At 31.6% G+C, this 22,806-nt stretch overlaps 1 protein-coding gene across 1 annotated transcript in view; it reads left to right on the forward strand.

The window, feature by feature from the left end:
• LOC134721551 (uncharacterized) overlaps positions 1-21,544 on the forward strand; it is a 33,650-nt gene extending 12,106 nt beyond the window's left edge. Inside the window, exons 2-3 of the mRNA XM_063584647.1 lie at positions 18,677-18,871; positions 20,781-21,544. Coding sequence (XP_063440717.1) covers positions 18,677-18,871; positions 20,781-21,382 — 797 coding nt within the window. The 3' untranslated portion in view covers positions 21,383-21,544. The remainder of the gene's footprint in view (positions 1-18,676; positions 18,872-20,780) is intronic.
• The last annotated feature ends 1,262 nt before the right edge of the window (positions 21,545-22,806 follow it).

Below are 22,806 nucleotides of genomic sequence, written 5' to 3' on the forward strand. Positions count from 1 at the left end.
ATGGAAGCAAATAAAATCAATAACTCATCAACCTGCAGTGCAGCAACTAAATGATAAAAAATCTTCATGACCCTGTCCAAAAAAAAATGCCCTGAACCTTAATGTAAACATGAACTGTCACATGCCATGGTTAAAACACTATTAAATTCATAAGTTGCAAGTATCTACACAATTAGTAAGAGGCATGTTTTTGTCCATAATGGGTCAGCCTGGCCTTTTTTATGTTGTTGTTGTTTTTTTTGTGGGGGGGGGGGGGTGTCACTGACACTGAGCAACAGTTTTTGCTCAGAAGTTATTTAAGCTTGCCATGCTGCAAGGGTTTAAAAGACACATTCACCCTGTTGATCTAAAGTGCACAGTTGTTAAAAATAACTAGAGACCATGTAAAAACACTGACCTTCATCTCTTTTGGACTTTTCACCCTGAGGCTGTTGTTTACAAACAAGTTTTTGTATGTCTTTATCCGAAAAATAATGTGTGAACTGCTTCACAAGCTACCAAAATGAAGATCGATATATATAGCTTTCGATCTGCATTATGGTATTCACGAAAAGCAGTCCACTGTTAACGTCTGAAGCAGTTTGCCCTTGGCAACATGTGATCCTCAAAAACAACAACTTCACAAGTTTTACCTTTCTAAAAAGGTAGTAATTGCTTCGTAGTATCATAAATTACGTGTTCTAGTGTGTTTTTATGTTTATATATTTTTACAGAGAATATTGATTATTTATTTCATTTCAGAGTCATTTAATGCGTGTAATCTATAATTGTTATCTTTTAGGGGGGGGGGGGTACTTTTAAGATTATCTTTATCAATATGACAGAGCACCCGTACAAATTTAAATTTAAACAAAATACGAGTCTAAATTGATATCAGTTAAACACGAAATTACATAAAGGTTGCATATGAAATTCATTCAATATTTATCAGACCAGAGAAAACGTATTCAGTATATATAACACTTCTATTTATATCTCACTCATATTCATTTGGACTAATGACATCTGTATTCGCAAAGTTCGAATTTATCAGGTAAACGTAATACCTATAAGTTTATTTGGCGTTCCATAAAAAATTTTGATAGTTCACCTATGTTTGCGTTCCATATATATATGTTTATTCTATTTATATCTCATACAGATACAATTTTATAAACATTGAATCTTGAAATAAATCGTGTATATTGCTGATTAACAAAGCAAAGGGTCGTGTATTAACAATATTTATTTAAATATTGAATTTTAGCAATTCATATATATGCATCATAATCATTTAAATGCGTACACGATTTACCAACTGTTGATCGGGACTATAAATACACATATTATTTTTTCCGGCATTTGATGCTTCTCCTCGCACGAGAAAATCCACAATTCTTTTTCTTAATCTAGCCAATGGCTGTTGCTGTATCTCGGCCACATCAAAAGGCAACCAATCAGAATGCATGTGTGATACATTATAATTTCAAGATGGCGTGGATATCACTCGAAAATCAGTTGATCTGGGTCTCAAAATTCTTGCATATTGCAATATGATTTAAAAACGCTTCAGTGAAACAGATCATAAAACAGATTATGGGAAGAGTTATCTTTCTTAGGTGTTGGGTATCCCCTTAAGCAAATAATTTAAGGTGAGCGATTCAGGCTCTTGAGAGCCTCTTGTTTGACATTTTTGGCCATTTTTGATATTATTATTTCAAAAATCTTCTTCTCTGAAACAACTTTTCAAAATCAAATGAAACTTGGTAAGGTTGTACATTAGGGTATCCTGCAAAAAGTTTATGCTTGGATTTTTGATTTGTCGAAAAACATGTCCGCCATTAATAAAAATAGAACATAGGGGTCAAAATGCTGTTTTTGCTATTTTTTTCTGAATATTAGAAGAAAATGAAGATGAAAGCTACTGTGAAAGGTAAACATGGTATCCTGAGTTGAATGGTGATGGTGAAAATTTGTTTTGGGCAGCCATTTTCCCACCAATTTTCACAATTGCTCGGATTTGAATGATATTTGGTTAATATTGTAAACATGGTATCCTGAGTTGGATGGTGATGATGAAGTGGCCATTTTTTAAATGGCTGCCATTTTCCGGCCAATGTTTACACTTGCTCAGATTTCAACAATATTTGTTTTTTAAAGTAAACATGATATCCTTAGTTGAATGCTGATGATGAGAATGTTGAATAACCATGATTAAACTTCTTAATATGTTTTAGCTCAATTTACAACAAACATTAATATATTAATTTAGTTTAAAGGTCATTGTTTACCAGGTGAGCGATTCCGGCTCTTGAGAGCCTCTTGTTTAATATTAGTGTAAACACATGTAGTAAGTTGCATTTCACATCACATGGAATGTATTTCACATCGCATGTAATGTCATATGCATAAAAAACAATTTGCATATACATATAAGATTTAATTAACAAATGATAAGTGTAAATTATTTTAAATTTTTACTTGTTTTAAAATTTGTGACCTAATATTAATCAGCTTTTGTATAATATACTTTATTTGCAATCATTCAAATATAATAGCTGCACTATTTCAGTAACCTGAACGATTAAATTTTATAAATCTATAAGGAATTTTTTTTTTATTTGTCAAAAGTTATCATCTTTTTCTGCAAATGATTTTAAAAAATGCAATTTTTAATTTTGAGTTCATTTTTTCTAAAACTTCTTTTTTTTACACCTTTAATATCAAACTCTGAGCTGAGTGAGAAGTTAAAGTTTCACATATTTTTTTAAATTCAATGATTTTTAAAAGAGTTCATGATTAATTTATGAACTTTTTGATATCATAAACTGACTTTATTCAGAAAATGATTATGACAAAGTTAAGGAAATTACTTTAATCTTTTTATTTGTTGTTGAAAATTATCATATCAGTCAATGTTTACAGTAGAAAATTGAGAATGAGTCCCATCCATGTTGTTTTGTTGTTGAAAATCATAAAATTTGTTAAAAAAAGGAGGGGAATGTAAAAAAAAAAGAATTAAAAGCCAACAAATAATGTGATAAAGATATAACATTACCAATATGGATTTATTTATATTATATCACATCACGTAGCCGGTAGTGTGCTTAAAACATGACAATAATCAAAGTTTTATCAAAATTTTGACAAAGATTGTACTGTCAACAAAGGGAGATTACTCGTAATTTACCTATCGAGAACGCTTCGTCAGAAATTTGACACATCGAAGTGGCACATTTCCGTCTCCCGAAATTCGAAGTGGCACAAATTTGATATGATGTAGTCCAAGTCATGCCTCAATACATATTTTAAATTCAGCATAGGTTTTGGAGAAGTTAAGAAAGAAATTTTTGTTTTAATTTTCAAATCACAGCGGTTTTCGATGACCACCTCAAGTTTGAAGATGTAATATGAGAATTTAAAGTAGTTTATTACAAAAATGAGGTGATAGAAATATTATTAGCTCACCTTTCCTAAAAGGAAATGTGAGCTTTTGCCATCACTTGGCGTCTATGGAATGATTGTAAGGTGTACATTTCCAACTGACAGGTGTCATCTGACCTTAACCTCATTTTGATGGTTCAGTGGTCAAAGTTAATTTTTAGCTCACCTTTCCTAAAAGGAAATGTGAGATTTTACCATCACTTGGCGTCCGTTTGCGTCCGTCGTCGTCGTAAACTATTTCAAAGATCTTCTCCTCAGAAACTACTGAACCAATTACAACCAAACTTTAGCTGAATGATCCTTAGGGTATTTAAAATAAAGTTTGTGTTTTATTTTCCATTTTGTCAAAAAACATGGCCGCCATGGCTAAAAATAGAACATAGGGGTAAAATGCAGTTTTTGGCTTATATCTCAAAAACTAAAGCATTTAGAGCAAATCTGACATGGGGGTAAAAATGTTCATTAGGTCAAGATCTATCAGCCCTGAAATTTTCAGATGAATCAAACAACCCATTGTTGGGTTGCTGCCACTTAATTGGTAATTTTAAGGAAATTTTGCAGTTTTTGGTCATTATCTTAAATATTATTATAGATAAAGAAAAACTGTAAACAGCAAAAATGATCAGCAAAGTAAAATCTACAAATAAGTTAATATGACCAAAATTGTCAATTGACCCCTTAAGGAGTTATTGTCCTTTAATGTCAATTTTTCACAATTTGTTCATCATATTTGCTAACTTAAAATCTTCTCCTCTGAAACTACTCAACCAAATTCAACCAAACTTCAACTGAATGATCAGTAGGGTATATAAGTTTGTGTTTTATTTTTTATTTCGTCAAAAAGCATGGCCGTCATGGCTAAAAATAGAACACAGGGTAAAATGCAGTTTTTGGCTTATATCTCAAAAACTCCAGCATTTAGAGCAAATAAGACAAGAAGTTAAAGTATTAATTAGGTCAAGGTCTACCTGTCCTGAAATTTTTAGCGGAATTGGGTAACTGGTTTTTCATTTATTGCCCCTGAATTGATGATTTTAAAGAAATTTTGCAGTTTTTGGTTGTTATCTTAAATATTATTATAGATACAGATAAACTGTAAACAGCAAAAATGTTAAGCAAAGTAAGATCTACAAATAAGTCAATATGACCAAAATTGTCAATTGACCCCTTAAGGAGTAATTGCTCTTTAAAGACATTTTTCAGAATTTGTTCATCATGTTGACTTACTTTAACCCTTTAGCCCCCAATCCCGCCTGTAGTCGTGATGGCAACAGTCATTCAGTTATGGTCAATATGGCCCTCCATAATTTATCAGGAAATGACCCTGCTGAACTGTGTTGATGGCAGGGTGTTCAATCTTGTAATTCATAGTCCATTAACTGTTTTCAGATGTGTTGTTAAAAAAATATGACAACTTTAATGCCCTCCTAGGAGTCAAAAATAGGAAAACTGTAAAAAGTAGCCAAAATCAGGTGGGGGTGGGTGTCTTTTGATGACCACCCAGTGAATGGTATTGGCCACAGGTATTAACTATTACCCTTAATACATGCATGGGTAGTTGAGGAACACAAAGAGGTAGCAAATAGCCCCAACAAAGCTGTTCTGTAAAAATTAGGGCACTGTTTAGTCAGAAATGTGTAAAAATTGACATTTTGGCAGACCTGGCTTGTCAATAATGATTCCCCAGCAAGACAATCAAGTCAAATTTACTTCCAATCAGCATGGATGGTTAGCAGTTACTACAAGGTAATAGTTGAATGACCAAAAAACATTTGTGTCCATGTTCACCTCTCAAGGTCATTTCAAAATCGGAAAATAGGCTGAGAATTACCATTTTTCAGCTGGGGTGGCTTCAATACAGCCAGAAAATATACCAACTCCCACCCCCTCCCTCCCATGCCGTCCGTCCCCAAAACTCAATACTTAGTTTTACAGATCAGCATCAGTTGCAGCATCAGGGTTCAACTAATTTGCATATAATTTGCATAAGTTTGCAAATTTTTGAAAATGCTTGATTTTCCAAAAATCTCTTGGGGGCGAATGAGTTAAAAAATCTTCTCCTTTGAAACTGCTGTATCAATTTCAGCCAAACTTAGGCTGAATGAGTTTCAGAGTATCAGTATAAATTTTATATTTTATTTCCTTGTATGTCAAGAAACATAGCTCCTATGGCTAAAATAGAACAAAGGAGAAAATGAAATTTTTTTTTTTGCTTTTGAAGAAAATAGGACGATTCGAAAAACATTTAAATAAATTGAAAAGCCAAAATAATCATTGATGAAAGATTTAAGCAAAAAAAATAAGGTGAGCGATTCAGGCTCTTGAGAGCCTCTTGTTATTTATCACATTTCATTGCATATATGTTCTAGTTACTAAATCCAGCTGGAATAGGCAAAAAATTGAAACATATTTTTTTTAGATCATTTTGTTGAATGCCAATGCACACAAAAATCATTAGAACACACATATAATTACATAGCTGTTTTCTCCAATTTAAACTCATTAATTAAATGTGTTTTTATTCCCAAAAGATAACAGCAACATAAATCTTCATAATCTTGCCTTGAAAATGATTTAAAAATGTACTTCTCTTGAAATAAATATTTTTTTAGCATTTTCTAAGACTTAAAATTCTCATGTTGCTTCTATAAGTTTTTATACTGCTAAAAAATTGAAATCCAGATAAAGTAAAAATGTATTTTTTTTTAAAAGTATGAACAGGAATGTTTAACTGCAAAAATTTTGTCAATCGGTCAAATAGTAATAGAATATTTGATATTTACAATAGAGTCTTGTTTTAGCAACATTTGTTGCACTCCTGACACAAGTATTACACTACACTTAAGTAGGCAATAAGCAACTATTGATTGTTCTATTTGCAAAATGCAATTATTTGAAAGTAGAAATAGCATTTTTCTTCGATTTCCATTTCATAGGTTATCATTTTTGTACAAAATGTATGGAACAGGCTATTATTTGAACTTGGAATTATTTTTAATTATGGAATTTGCTTGATTTCTTATTATTGAATTTTTTTATAAATTCCATGTATATTCTGTATTGAAATGTTCTGTGCTGCGCACAACACTTTTTATTACTAAGAAAATATTATATTTTCAATAGAATGTACTGTGCCGTGCACAACACTATCTAACCAAAATACAAGGTATGGAAAATGTTATGAACCGCTCAAATGATCATAATACCAAATAAACATGGAATTTATTAAAAAAAAAAAAACACAAGAAATTATGCAAATTCCATAATTAAAAATAATTCCAAGTTCAAATAATAGCTTGTTATGGGCAGTTTAAAAATAAAATGGTACTGGCAGGGTAGCTGCACTTTCAGTGCCCTACAACAAAGCCTTTTGAATATTTTTTAATTGGTATGTTTCAAAATATGTGTAAAGATATGAAGTTTAATTGTGCAAAATATTTTGTGAATATCTTTGAAAATAAAAAAGTTTTTGATAAAATAGATGCTAAAATTGTCAGGAGTGCAACACTGATTTGTGACACTTTTAAAAATCATAAATTTTTAAATAGCCAGCAAAATTTCAATTTTTAATATGCACTGTTAAATGTTATTTTGTCAATATCTTGCATATATTGGCCTTGTTTAGATGTATATGATTAAGTATTGCAATGATGGTTTCATGTAGATTTTTTAGTTGAAATTAAATGGTGCCTTGTCAGGAGTCAAGGATCTTGATTAAAAAATTAATACTGGATTATTTCTATTTTTCCTAACAGCAAATACTAACTCAAACAAACCTACATAAAAAATACCCCAAATGAATCCAGGAAGTAATGATTATTCAATGATTGCAATATGCATATAGGCCCTGTGAATTGTCAGGAGTGCAACATTTGATGTTTTTTTAAAGTTTCACAGTTCTACAGATTTTATAATAATATCTTGTGTCATTTTATTTTTAGCTCACCTTTCCTAAAAGGAAATGTGAGCTTTTGCCATTACTTGGCGTCCGTCGTCGTCGTCGTAAACTATTTCAAAGATCTTCTTCTCTGAAACTACTGAACCAATTACAACCAAACTTTAGCTGAATGATCCTTAGGGTATATAGAATAAAGTTTGTGTTTTATTTTCCATTTTCTCAAAAAACATGGCCGCCATGGCTAAAAATAGAACATGGGGGTAAAATGCAGTTTTTGGCTTATATCTCAAAAACTAAATCATTTAGAGCAAATCTGACATGGGGTAAAAATGTTCATTAGGTCAAGATCTATCAGCCCTGAAATTTTAAGACAAAAAAATATCGGTTGTCTGTCGTTGTCTGTTTGTCATAAACTATTTCAAAGATCTTCTCCTAAAACTAATGGGCCAATTACTCCCAAACATGGCCCCCATAGCTATAAATAGGACATGGTGTTCAAATGCAGATTTTGGCCAATACATGTATCTCAAAAGCTAAAGCATTTAGAGCAAATCTGACATGATGTAAAAATGTTCAATAGGTCAAGATTTATCATCCCTGAAATTTTCAGACCAATTGGACAATCCATTATTGGATTGCTGCCACTGAAGAGGGAATTTTAAGGAAATTTTGCTGTTTTTGTTGTAGGTTATTATCTTGAATATTATAATCAGAAATGGGTCTGATTTATACTTTCAATGTACTTGATTAGATTACAATTACTTTGTCAATTTGACAATTAAATTAAATTAACGATTACACCATTTCTTAAAGTATTTGATTATTTACAATTATAGTATTTTGTAGAGGACGATGTGAGTTTAAATAGACCTAAACATTAATATTGAGCGAAGCCGCAGGCAGAGGTTCAATATTAAATGTTTAGGTCTATTGAAACTCATAGCGGCCGATATAAAAGACTGTACATGTTGTATTAGATAATAATAGTAAAAGCAAGTCAATATGACTTTTAGTCAAATTGATTGTGACGTCAAACATATTGCAATGGAAGGTAAAAGTGAAAGCAAGTCAATATAAGGGGTTTAATCAAACAATATCAAAATTTACAGAATGTCATGTGACAACATTTCATCCAATGAATTTAATTAATTAAAATCATTATGTAATAAAATTAATGATTACATTGGCAAAGTAATCATGATTACATCTGATTACAATGAATTTCTAAATAACCTATTTTGAATGATGTTTATAAATAAAGGTTAGAAGCACATATTACAGACTTTATATTCATTACAGGGTGCACTCTCTGGAAGATACATGTAGATAAAGTCATCAGTCAATATAAGTTGTTAAAAGAAGTCAAAATATAAGCATTAAAATCATTGAATTTTACATGTCCTTATAAAATATACCAACATTCGTTATTTTTAATGACATTTAAATTTGTCACAATTTTTGTTTACAAGTGCTAATCAGATAAATTTTCACAAGTCCATTGTATCTTTTATCACATTGCCCTGAGGGACAGCTGTATGTACACACAATTGGTAATTAGTCCCCTACCAACTAAGTTGAAGGGGACTTTAGGTTTGCACTCTGTCTGTCTGTCGTACCGTCTGTCCGTCCGTCAGTCCGTCTGTCCGGCAAATCTGGCTTTCAACACTTTTTATACGACCGCAAATTTTGAAAAAAATTTCGTCGTATATTGCTATCACGTTGGCGTCGTCGTCGTCGTCGTCGTCGTCGTCGTCGTCGTCGTCGTCGTCGTCCGAATACTTTTAGTTTTCGCACTCTAACTTTAGTAAAAGTGAATATAAATCTATAAAATTTTATCACAAGGTTTATGACCTCAAAAGGAAGGTTGGTATTGATTTTGGGAGTTTTGGTCCCAACATTTTAGGAATTAGGGGCCAAAAAGGGCCCAAATAAGCATTTTCTTGGTTTTCGCACTATAACTTTAGTTTAAGTAAATAGAAATCTATGAAATTTTGACACAAGGTTTATGACCACAAAAGAAAGGTTGGGATTGATTTTGGGAGTTTTGGTTTCAACAATGTAGGAATTAGGGGCCAAAAAAGGGCCCAAATAAGCATTATTTTTGGTTTTCGCACAATAACTTTAGTTTAAGTAAATAGAAAATAATGAAATTTAAACACAATGTTTATGACTACAAAAGGAAGGTTGGTATTGATTTTTGGAGTTTAGGTCCCAACAGTTTAGGAATTAGGGGCCAAAAAGGGACCCAAATAAACATTTTCTTGGTTTTCACACCATAACTTTAGTATAAGTAAATAGAAATCTATGAAATTTAAACACAAGGTTTATGACCATAAAAGGAAGGTTGGTAATATTTTGGGAGTTTTGGTCCCAACAGTTTAGGAATAAGGGGCCCAAAAGGTCCAAAATTAAACTTTGTTTGATTTCATCAAAATAGAATAATTGGGGTTCTTTGATATGCCGAATCTTACTGTGTATGTAGATTTTTAACTTTTGGTCCCATTTTCAAATTGGTCTACATTAAGGTCCAAAGGGTCCAAAATTAAACTTCGTTTGATTTTGACAAAAAATTAATCGGTTGGGTTCTTTGATATGCTGAATCTAAAAATGTACTTAGATTCTTGATTATCGGCCCAGTTTTCAAGTTGGTCCAAATCGGGGTCCAAAATTAAACTTTGTTTGATTTCATCAAAAATTGAATAAATGGTGTTCTTTGATATGCCAAATCTAACTGTGTATGTAGATTCCTCATTTTTGGTCTTGTTTTCAAATTGGTCTACATTAAAGTCCAAAGGGTCCAAAATTAAACTTAGTTTGATTTTAACAAAAATTGAAATCTTGGGGTTCTTTGATATGCTGAATCCAAACATGTACTTAGATTTTTGATTATGGGCCCAGTTTTCAAGTTGGTCCAAATCAGGATCTAAAATTATTATATTAAGTTTTGTGCAATAGCAAGTCTTTTCAATTGCACAGTATTGCGCAATGGCAAGAAATATCGTATTGCAAAATATTGTGAAATAGCAATTTTGTTTTTAATTAGAGTTATCTTTCTTTGTCCAGAATAGTAAGCAAGAAATATCTAATTGTAAGAATTTTTTTTATTTGGAGTTATCTTTCTTTGTCCAGAATCAACTTAAATCTTTGTTATATATACAATATACAATGTATATTCACTTTTTACTACCAACTGATAAATTAAAAAATAATCTTTACCATTCAGTGATAACAAGCAGTTTTTTTACATCTTAATATTTTATGATGTATTTAAATGAGTAGTAATTGTTGCAAACTCCATTAGAAATTTTAATTGAGATTAATTTTGGAATAAGGGAAAGGGGGATGTGATTAAAAAAAATGGGTTCAATTTTCTCATTTGAAATTTCATAAATAAAAAGAAAATTTCTTCAAACATTTTTTTGAGAGGAATAATATTCAACAGCATAGTGAATTGCTCTAAGAAAAAACAAAAATTTTAATTTCATTAGAACACATTCATTCTGTGTCAGAAACCTATGCTGTGTCAACTATTTAATCACAATCCAAATTTAGAGCTGAATCCAGCTTGAATGTTATGTCCATACTTGCCCCAACCGTTCAGGGTTCAACCTCTGCGGTCGTATAAAGCTACGCCCTGCGGAGCATCTGGTTTGTCATGCTTGAAGATATTGCTTTGATATAAATTTGGTATATAGTATATTCGTGACAAGTTACAGATCAAGTTCTAATTTTGTTCGGGTCGGATGATTTTTTGCAGAGTTATGGCCCTTGGACTTAGAAAAATCACATAAGTAATCTGTTTTCCGCACTTTGTTTTGTCATGTTTTAAGGAATTGACTTCATATTTGCCATATAGTTTAACCATAACAAGTTATCGATCAAGTTTGAATTTTGTTCAAGTCTGATGATTTTTTGCAGAGTAATGGTCCTGGACTTAGAAAATTCACTCAAATAATTAGTTTTCCACATTTTGTTTTTAAATGCTTTAAGATATTGACTTGAAATTTTGCATATGGTTAAACCCTAGTAAGTTACAGATCTTTTGTGAATTGTGTTCCGGTCTGATGATTTTTTTGCAGAGTTATGGTCCTTGGACTTAAAAAATTCATGCAGAAATACATTTTCCACTATTTTTTTGTCGTAATTAAAGATTTCGATTTGATATTTTGTTTACAGTTTTACCATCATTTTTAATATTTTTTCTAATCTGATGATATTTGGCAGTTATTGTGATCCTTAGACCTAGAAAAATCACACAATTAATCAATTTTCTGCATTTTTTTTTAGTCGTGCTTGACTTCCAATATATATATTTATTTGAAATTTGGCATACAATGTATATAGTTTTAGCATGACAATTTATACATCAAGTTTAAATTTTATTTTTGGGAACAACGAATTTCAACTGGTAGGGGACTAATTGTATTGCCATGCAATTCTCTCAGAATGCTGGATACTATCCATGCTGGTCTGTGTCCACACTTGTTGAAATAAAAACAGACCTTAATTAGTTTCCTATTTGTTAATTCAGGGTTAAATCAAATATACAGATTTGCATCCTACGGTGTCTTCCCTCTATTCCCACTTTTTACAAATCAGTATTCCTTCTATTCCCACATGCAAATAACAATAGATGTTTTTATAACATTTAAGGTTAATTAAAATATTAACCTGAGATTTACATGTATTTTTGCAATATATTATATACATTTTTAGCTCTCCTTTCCTAAAAGGAAATGTGAGCTTTTGCCATCACTTGGCTTCCTCCGTCGTCGTCGTCGTCCGTCCGTCTGTCCGTCCAGTGTAAACTAGTTAAAAGATCTTCTCCTCTGAAACTACTGAACCAATTCCAACCAAACTGCAGCTGAATGATCCTTGGGGTATCTAGATTAAAGTTTGTGTTTTATTTACTGTTTCGTCAAAAAACATGGCCGCCATGGCTAAAAATAGAACATAGGGGTAAAATGCAGTTTTTGGGTTATATCTCAAAAACTAAAGCATTTAGAGCAAATCTGACAGGAGGTAAAGTTGTTCAATAGGTCAAGATCTATCAGCCCTGAAATTTTTAGACGTATCGAACAACCCATTGTGGGGTTGCTGCCAATTAATTGATAATTTTAAGCAAATTTTGCAGTTTTTGGTTATTTTGTTGAATATCATTATAGATAAAGATAAACTGTAATTAGCAAAAATAAAAATGTTCAGCAAAGTAAGATCTACAAATAAGTTATTTATAATAACCAAAATTGTAAATTGACCCCTTAAGGAGTTATTGGCCTTTAAAGACAATTTTACACAATTTGTTCATCATATTTGTTCACTTTCAAAAATTTTCTTCTCTGAAACTACTGAACGAATAGCAGGTAAAAAGACATGGCCGCCATGGCTAAATATAGAAAATAGGTTAAAATGCAGTTTTTTGCTTGTATTTCAAAAACTAAACATGTCTGTCAGTCAGTTTTTACATGACCTCAACCTCATTTCATGGATCAGTGAACAAGGTTAAGTTTACAGGGTTTAGTCCATATCTCAAAAACTATAAGCAATAGGTCTTCTATGTTTGGTGTGTGGAATGATTGTAAGCTGTACATGTCCAGCTGGCAGGTGTCATCTGACCTAAACCTCATTTTCATGGTTCAGTGGTCAAAGTAAATTTTTGTGCTTTGGTCTTTTAAGCAGATACTATTAGTATTCAGTCAATTATATTTAGTGTATGGAATGATTGTAAGGTGTACATTTCCAACTGACAGGTGTCATCTGACCTTAACCTCATTTTGATGGTTCAGTGGTCAAAGTTAATTTTTAGCTCACCTTCCCTAAAAGGAAATGTGAGATTTTGCCATCACTTGGCGTCCGTTTGCGTCCGTCGTCGTCGTAAACTATTTCAAAGATCTTCTTCTCTGAAACTACTGAACCAATTTCAACCAAACTTTAGCTGAATGATCCTTAGGGTATCTAGAATAAAGTTTGTGTTTTATTTTCCATTTCGTCAAAAAACATGGCCGCTATGGCTAAAAATAGAACATAGGGGTAAAATGCAGTTTTTAGAGCAAATCTGATTAGGTGAATTTGTTCATCAGTTCAAGATCTATATATTGTTGGGTTGCTGCCACTTAATAGGTAATTTTAAGGAAATTTTACAGTTTTTGGTCATTATCTTGAATATTATTATAGATACAGAGAAACTGTAAAAAGCAAAAATGTTCAGCAAAGTAAGATCTACAAATAAGTCAATAATACCAAATTTGTCAATTGACCTCTTAAGGAGTTATTGTCCTTTAATGACAATTTTACACAATTTGTTCATCATATTTGCTAACTTTTAAAAATCTTCTCCTCTGAATCTACTGAACCAATTTCAACAAAACTTAAGGTGAATGATCATTAGGGTGTCTAGAATAAAGTTGGTGTTTTATTTTCTGTTTCCTTAAAAAAGATGGCTGTCATGGCTAAAAGTAGAACATTGGGTAAAATGCAGTTTTTTGCTTATATCTCAAAAACTAAAGCATTTAGAGCAAATCTGACTTAGGTGAATTTGTTCATTAGTTCAAGATCTATCAGCCCTGAAATTTTCAGAGGAATCAAACAACCCATTGTTGGGTTGCTGCCACTTAATTGGTAATTTTAAGGAAATTTTGTAGTTTTTATACGACCGCAAATTTTGAAAAAATTTTCGTCGTATATTGCTATCACGTTGGCGTCGTCGTCGTCGTCGTCGTCCGAATACTTTTAGTTTTCGCACTCTAACTTTAGTAAAAGTGAATAGAAATCTATGAAATTTTAACACAAGGTTTATGACCATAAAAGGAAGGCTGGTATTGATTTTGGGAGTTTTGGTTCCAACATTTTAGGAATTAGGGGCCAAAAAGGGCCCAAATAAGCATTTTCTTGGTTTTCGCACTATAACTTTAGTTTAAGTTAATAGAAATCTATGAAATTTTGACACAAGGTTTATAACCACAAAATAAAGGTTGGGATTGATTTTGGGAGTTTTATTTTCAACAGTTTAGGAATTAGGGGCCAAAAAAGGGCCCAAATAAGCATTATTCTTGGTTTTCGCACAATAACTTTAGTTAAAGTAAATAGAAATCAATGAAATTTAAACACAATGTTTATGACCACAAAAGGAAGGTTGGTATTGATTTTGGGAGTTTAGGTCCCAACAGTTTAGGAATTAGGGGCCAAAAAGGGACCCAAATAAGCATTTTTCTTGGTTTTCGCACCATAGCGTTAGTATAAGTGAATAGAAATCTATGAAATTTAAACACAAGGTTTATGACTATAAAAGGAAGGTTGGTATTGATTTTGGAAGTTTTGGTCCCAACAATTAAGGAAAAAGGGGCCCAAAGGGTCCAAAATTAAACTTTGTTTGATTTCATCAAAATTGAATAATTGGGGTTCTTTAATATGCCGAATCTAATTGGTATGTAGATTCTTAATTTTTGGTCCAGTTTTCAAATTGGTCTACATTAAGGTCCAAAGGGTCCAAAATTAAACTTAGTTTGATTTTAACAAAAATTGAAACCTTGGGGTTCTTTGATATGCTGAATCTAAAAATGTACTTAGATTTTTTATTATTGGCCCAGTTTTCAAGTTGGCCCAAACGGGGTCCAAAATTAAACATTGTTTGATTTCATCAAAAATTGAATAATTGGGGTTCTTTAATATGCCAAATCTAACTGTGTATGTAGATTCTTAATTTTTGGTCCAGTTTTAAAATTGGTCTAAATTAAAGTGCAAAGGGTCCAAAATTAAACTAAGTTTGATTTTAACAAAAAATAAATTCTTGGGCCTCTTTGATATGCTGAATCTAAACATGTACTTAGATTTTTGATTATGGGCCCAGTTTTCAAGTTGGTCCAAATCAGGATCTAAAATTATTATATTAAGTATTGTGCAATAGCAAGTCTTTTCAATTGCACAGTATTGTGCAATGGCAAGAAATATCTAATTTCACAATATTGTGAAATAGCAATTTTTTTTTTAATTAAGAGTTATCTTTCTTTGTCCAGTATAGTAAGCAAGAAATATCTGCAAGAATTTTTTTTAATTGGAGTTATCTTTCTTTGTCCAGAATCAACTTAAATCTTTGTTATATACAATATACAATGTATATTCACTTTTTACTACCAACTGATAAATTTAAATAATCTTTACCATTCAGTGATAACAAGCAGTTTTTTTACATCATGTATTTAAATGAGTAGTAATTGTTGCAAACTCCATTAGAATATTTTAATTGAAATTAGTTTTGGAATAAGGGAAAGGGGGATGTGAATAAAAAATTGGGTTAAATTTTTCTCATTTGAAATTTCATAAATAAAAAGAAAATTTCTTCAAACATTTTTTTGAGAGGATTAATATTCAACAGCATAGTGAATTGCTCTAAGAGAAAACAAAAATATTAAGTTCATTTGAATACATTCATTCTGTGTCAGAAACCTATGCTGTGTCAACTATTTAATCACAATCCAAATTTAGAGCGGAATCCAGCTTGAATGTTGTGTCCATACTTGCCCCAACCGTTCAGGGTTCAACCTCTGCGGTCGTATAAAGCTACGCCCTGCGGAGCATCTGGTTGGTCATTATCTTGAATATTATTATAGATAAAGAGAAACTGTTAACAGCAAAACTGTTCAGCAAAGTAAGATCTACAAATAAGTCAATAATACCAAAATTGTCATTGACCTTTTAAGGAGTAATTGCCCTTTGAATATATTTTACTCAATTTGTTTACTTGTTAGCTTACTTTTTAAAAAATCCTCTCCCTTGAAACTGCTGAATAAATTTCAGCCAAACTCAGGCTGAATGAGTTTCAGAGTATCTAGTATAAATTTTATATTTATTTCCTTGTACATCAAGAAACATAGCCTGTATGGCTAAAATAGAATATAGGGGTAAAATGCATTTTTTTGCTTTTGAAGAAGATATTACCAGATTCAAGCATATTTATTTATATTGAAAAGCCAAAATAATCATTGATGAAAGATTTAAGCAAATAATTTAAGGTGAGCGATTCAGGCTCTTGAGAGCCTCTTGTTTGTGTTTTGGTCTATTTCTCATATACTATTGGTATCCAGTCAATTATATTTGGTGTATGGAATGTTTGTAACTGTAAACTGTGCATGTCTGTCTGGCAATAATCATCTGACCTTGACCTCATTTTTAGCTCACCTTTCCTAAAAGGACATGTGAGCCTTTGCTATCACTTGGCGTCCGTCGTCGTCATCCGTCGTCGTCATCAACTATTTCAAAGATCATCTCCTCTGAAACTACTGAACCAATTACAACCAAATTTAAGCTGAATGATCCTTAGGGTATCTAGAATAAAGTTTGTGTTTTATTAGCCATTTCATCAAAAAAAATGGCCAGCATGGCTAAAAATAGAACATAGGGGTAAAATGCAGTTTTTGGCTTATATCTCAAAAACTAAAGCATTTAGAGCAAATCTGACATGGGATAAAAATGTTCATTATGTCAAGATCTATCAGCAACGAGCATGTGTTGATTGTGCCAGGAATCCCTATCCCACAACATAGAATTTCACTTTTAAGAGACACTTTTACCATTTTTAATTAGTTTATTGAACATTGAGATATTTTCGATATTCCCGGACTACTCTGACATGATTGTTAAATATAGTTACATCTAAAGCCACAAAAAATACAATTGCTCTCAGTGATCAGTAATGATGTAGTCAGAGAAGGCATGACTTCGATCATCCGCTAGAAGGCACAACGCAATTTTCATAAATTCTGACTCAATCTGCCAAGGGTGAAGAGGAGGGGCACCGGATCGTAATCCTTGGCTAGCGAAGATGGATGACTGTCAGCAGGGGGACATTGTTTAACATAGGACTCTATGGGTAAAACATACAAATGTTCAAATAAGCTTATCAAAGCCAGGTGAGCGATCCAGGCTCTCATGAGCCTCTAGTTTCATTTGCATTTGAAGCATTTGCATTTGCATTTCAATTTCTTTTGATTTTAAAGCATCAACCCAGAAAATTTTAATTAGTTCCAAAGCATCCTGATCCATTATCCTCCTCTACCAAATTTGTAACTTTTATGTTTCGAACTTCAAATTTCAACATTGAACATTTAACTTCTTATTCTAAATGTTTGCCTAACGCTAACAATTCAGACTTTTTCAGTGCCACCAGCAATTCCCTATTTGGATTCTCCATAAAGTTCTTTGCAGATAAACTTATAGTCATACTAGTTGTGATATGAAAAAACTCATGGTTGTGATATGAAAAAACTCATGGTTGTGATATGAAACAATTAATTTAAACTTTGATCACTTTGTTTATTCTAAGTGAAATATTTGTGATCCCAGACAAGCCCCCAATTTCTGCTACATGTATGTGAAGTTTTTATAATAATATACTACAGAAAGACAATCTGATTAATTTCTAATATTTATTTTAAAACGAAACAATTTACAACAAATATTTATCAAGTTATGAATAATGTACATTGTAAGGACTGGCCTGAATATCAAAAGAATGTACTTGAATAATTAATATTCCTTTCTTCCAAGATGCTATATTCCAAGATGTACTTTTATTTTCAATTAAGCTTGTGTTTATAAGTCCAAGAAGTGATATCACTAAATATGTATATATCCAAAAATTTCCAAACATCCAATGATGAATCCTTAGTATCCCAATTAATCCATTACATGAAAGATACAGTAAACTCAGGCCTTCAGCCTTGTATAGGGTTTGAGCGTCATGCATGACCACAACTATTTGTTCATATAAAATTTACTACAAAGTATAAAAAATAAATGATTCACAGGTTTGTCTACAACAAACTTGTATTTATATAAAGTTATTAATAGAATGATGTAACAATAGACTGAGTTTTCTATAGAATATTATTATAAACATACTGAATTTAATATTAGATATAATTTACAAGACAAATACATAACATTATTTACATTTATTGCTCCTTTTTTGGAAGAAGACTTAAATTGTGAATATTTTGAATAGCTATCACATTTGTTTTCTACCGAAAGCAAAACAATTATGAGTTCCTAGTTTACACCAATTCTTAGTTTAAGACCCTGAAAATATGTTTACCTGCGTCTGAAAGTGTACTCTTTGTGGGCATCTTGAAAAGCCATTTCCTGTTGTTATTTTAGTCATAAGGGAAAACCAATTAACTTCAGGGGGTTTAATGATTGCTCCCTTAGGTGATTACTTCTGAGATATCTTTTAAAATATTATAGAATATGACAAGATTGTACAATAACTAGCATTCAGCTGATTCATTTGCAATATTAATTTTAGAAAGAACTGTGTGATGCATACTAATGTACACTGAAATTCATTTCTTTTATTTTCAGCTGCTGAAAAGGCGTTTGCAGAGGAAGACCGGAAGTTGACAGAGGCAGAATGGGCAGTTGTTTTAGCTCATCACCTGTTTTCAAAACTGTCTGTTTCATCACATTATCTTATTGACAAGGGGTACAGCAAATATGCAAGATGTCCATGTGGTTGTGACGGAATTTTAACCGGGGACTATGGGGACACAAGCATAGGTATTGGAGATTATTCTAGTAACCGTATATTTTATTTAGAGTTAAGTGATACATTTACATGTACAATGTAATACCTCAATAATATTTTTTTTTTTAAATGCGTTTGTATATTGCTATCATATTGTGGTCGGAAGACATATTGGTTTCTTGACAATAACTTTAGTTTAGTGAATGGATCCCTATGAAATTTAACCAAAAGGTTCAATACCACAGAAGGAAGGTTGTGATTGCTTTTGGAGGTGATGGTTCCAACTGTTTATAGCAATAAGGGGCCCAAATCAAACATTTTTCTAGTTTTTGGACAATAACTTGTGAAATAATTTTTTGAATGCTCTGAAATTTTACCACAAAGTTCAATATTTTTTTCGTATCCAGCTAACTCGGCAGAGCACATTTTTAAAGCAGTGCATTTATGTCATGGTGTAACTAACATTTTGTTAACCCGATGTTGATTACCTGATATAGAGTGCACACATGTTTCATTGTTTTTTTTTCATCTGTGACTTCTGTTGCAGAAAGTGAGCCTATATGGATAATGAGGCAGCAGCTTTAGCTCATTACCTAAGAAATTTCAGAAGGTAGACAACCTTTTTGCTTCATGTGTAGAACTATTAGTCAGAAAGTAGTATAATTATTTGAGACAAAATGGTTCCTGTGCATTGCTATTACTTTTGAAATATTTAGAATATTTTTGTATTTTCTGCTACCTGGAGGCTTGTCATGTGCTTATGAAGAAAAGAATTTCTTCTCTTTAACTTTCGAACCCCTTTGCATTTCATTTATGAAACTAATGATGATTCCCCCATATGCTCATTGATATCCTGGTCAAATTTACATCACAATTTTTTTGCTGCATTCATGCACATATATATATTCTTCTTAAACGTGTACTGAAGTTCTTGTTTTTTTTTCACAAAATATATAGATACATATGTATATGTAAACTGTAAAAAAATGGTTTTATTTCCAAGCCAAAGAATTATACCTTCACCAAATGACAACAAACATTCCTCAAGCAGTTGATGATGTTTCTGCAAGTTAACTTTTTATATGATTTGCTTACTATTTATATGCAATGTTTTGCATTACAACATAATGCTTTTAAAAATGCTACTAGTTAAACAAATAGGAGAATTTAAAGTGTCACAATACAAAGATTTTTTCCCTACAATCACTAACCTTTAAAATGCTGTAACTTTCTTTAGAATGCATAAACATTAATAAAAGAGGTATATATAGATAGATAAAAGATTAATCTTTTAAATGAATGCAATATTTTTATTATGCAATTATTATGTAATTAGTGGCAAATTATCGGTCAGTTCACTTGAATGAATTTAGCTCTGTCATCTCTTTAACTATACTGAAAATTGTAACGTAATCTTAATCAACACATTATGGGCTTCAAAAGGGTGTCTCAAAATGTCCCTATGGTATGCCATTCTCTCATAAATCACTAATTAGTGTAAACATCCTAACCACATAAAAGAAGATAATGTTTGAATATGTGTAAAATTTGTTCTATACATTCTATCTGAAATCTGAGACACCTTTTGTAGATAAGGGCCATAGGAACAACATATAACAAAATCAGCCCTCTAGGGATACCTATGCAGAAGCTAATTTCAATTGAAAGTGGAAATTTCATGAAAAATATTTAAGGCACAGTTAACATTATAATTGATTACATAATTGTAGCATACTACTAACATTGCATTAATTTGAGAGAGTAATCTGTTAGCTATCCATAACTACCACATTTATAAATTTTCAAGCAATATTAAGAAAGTTACAGCATTTTAAAACTTGGGAGTTGTTGGAGTTATGAAATCTTTGTATTGTGCTACCTTAAAGGAAGTTAGTATAGGTGGTGTTTGCTGTAGATTGCTTTTCAAGTTTTGTTTTACAGGTTGTCCTGAAGTTTGGCATGGTTTTGTTGATCTCATGATGGGCATGATTGGCATAAATATAGCAACCATTGAACCAGATTCACCTGGTGGGTCAGGAAACCGTTCTTCAATAGAAGTAAAAATTGAAAATACAGATTTGAAATCTAATAAGGAGCAAATGATAGCACAGTCCATTGTATTTTCATTTCTGCAACAAAAACTGCATCCTGAGTTTGTAAACCATTTAATTCCAAGCATTGGTATATCAAAAGAGATGTTAGTTATATACTACTATGATTGTAAAAATGATGTACTTATTGAAAGTTCTCAGATGCCTTACATTCAAGATGAAAAACTGTGTATTCCGACCATAGTTGCTTTGTGGTTAGCATTGAATTTCAAGTACTTTTGTTCTGGTATAACCAAGGGCATGAATAACTCCAGTTACAAAGCAGGCTTCTTTGAACAAGTTGATGAAAAATTAAATCTGTATATGAATGTTAATATGCCATGTGGTAAGCCCTATTCAAAGGAGGATAATACCTGGACATGGTTAGGAAAGCCAATAGAAGATGAACCTGCAGAAAAAGTCAAAGATATCAATAAGTTAGAACCTTGGTGAAATTTCTCATTTAGACAAAAACTTAATGTACACCATTGATCTTCTTTTTCCTGCCTAATCAACATCTTCTTTACCAATCAAAGAACAATACTTTATTTTGGATCTTCTTCAAGTGTTGTTGTCTATGTCTGCAGTAGTAAATAAAAGTTTCAGGTCAAAAGATTGATGAACATATGTTTTCCTACTTAAGGCACTCTTGCAAAACGAGGATATCTTCAATCAAGATGATTTTTAATGCAACTGCTCACATTTTCCTGTGAAAAAAATGTGACATAAGTCGCCACTTTGTGTTTAAAGACCCTGACACTTCATTGTTAACAAATCGTAAATGGTAGATTCCATTTGAATGGGTAAAAACCAGAACCTGATTGGCAGGTCTAAAAACAGGAAAGTTATTTTTTTATACATTTTTAAAACTCTATAAAACTTAAACTAAAAACTGCATATATATATATATATATATATAGCAAAGAAGTGATTTTTATTAACTTTATTGGTATATTTATTTGAAATATGTGATGTTGTATCTAGGCAATATTTTTTAGGGAAAATATTGATTTAAGTTGAAATGATAGAGCATTATTTTGAGTTGGAATTTACTCTTGTCCACTTACTGTATAACTTGAAAACAGCAAGTGATAAACACACCTGGTCTTCAGTTATGATCACAGTACCATTAAACTATTTAAATGAGGGTGAGTCCCCTGGGTAACCCCCCACCACTTGTAATTTGAGAATGTTCTTAATATCTTGTAAATGGTTGTGATCCCCACCCCTATTTAAACCATATATATTCTTGTTTGGGACAATAAAACTTTGGCAAATGAAATATAGCGCGAGTCCCTTGGGTCTTGACTTCTTAAGACTTGAGTTTGATGTGTCTTAAATTTTCATGAAATTAACCGAAATTTGAATTGTAAAAAAAAAAGTATATATGTTCTCATATTATTCATCTAAATATTATTTTATTGTTAACAATCTGTGTCAGAGATTCAGGACACTCCATTCACTATATTCTTGTTTTTCAATAAACTGACCGACAGCACTCATAGTGCTTTCATTAATAGGTACACCATCAGATGATCAAGATATTTCAATTTTTTTTAACCAACATTGACATAAAAATAGAACATTTGCAAAAATCAGTAAATTGCAAGTTACTATTCATATTCAATTTTACCACACGGTTTCATACCACAAAAGAAAGTTTCTGAATGGGAGTTATCTGGTTATGGCCGTAACTATATTTAAAAAAAATATAATCCTGGTACCTTTGTACAAGCGTCTTCTCACAGGTGACTCATTTTAATGGTTCAAGTTCAGTATCTTTGATTTACAAGTCGATTGATTTGTAAATGTAACCAGTCGGCGTACAAAATTTTAAAACTTCTGATGCAAAGTTAGTATTTTTTTTGGATTTATTT

This window comes from Mytilus trossulus, chromosome 6, assembly GCF_036588685.1.
Source record: "Mytilus trossulus isolate FHL-02 chromosome 6, PNRI_Mtr1.1.1.hap1, whole genome shotgun sequence".
Lineage (NCBI taxonomy): Eukaryota > Metazoa > Mollusca > Bivalvia > Mytilida > Mytilidae > Mytilus > Mytilus trossulus.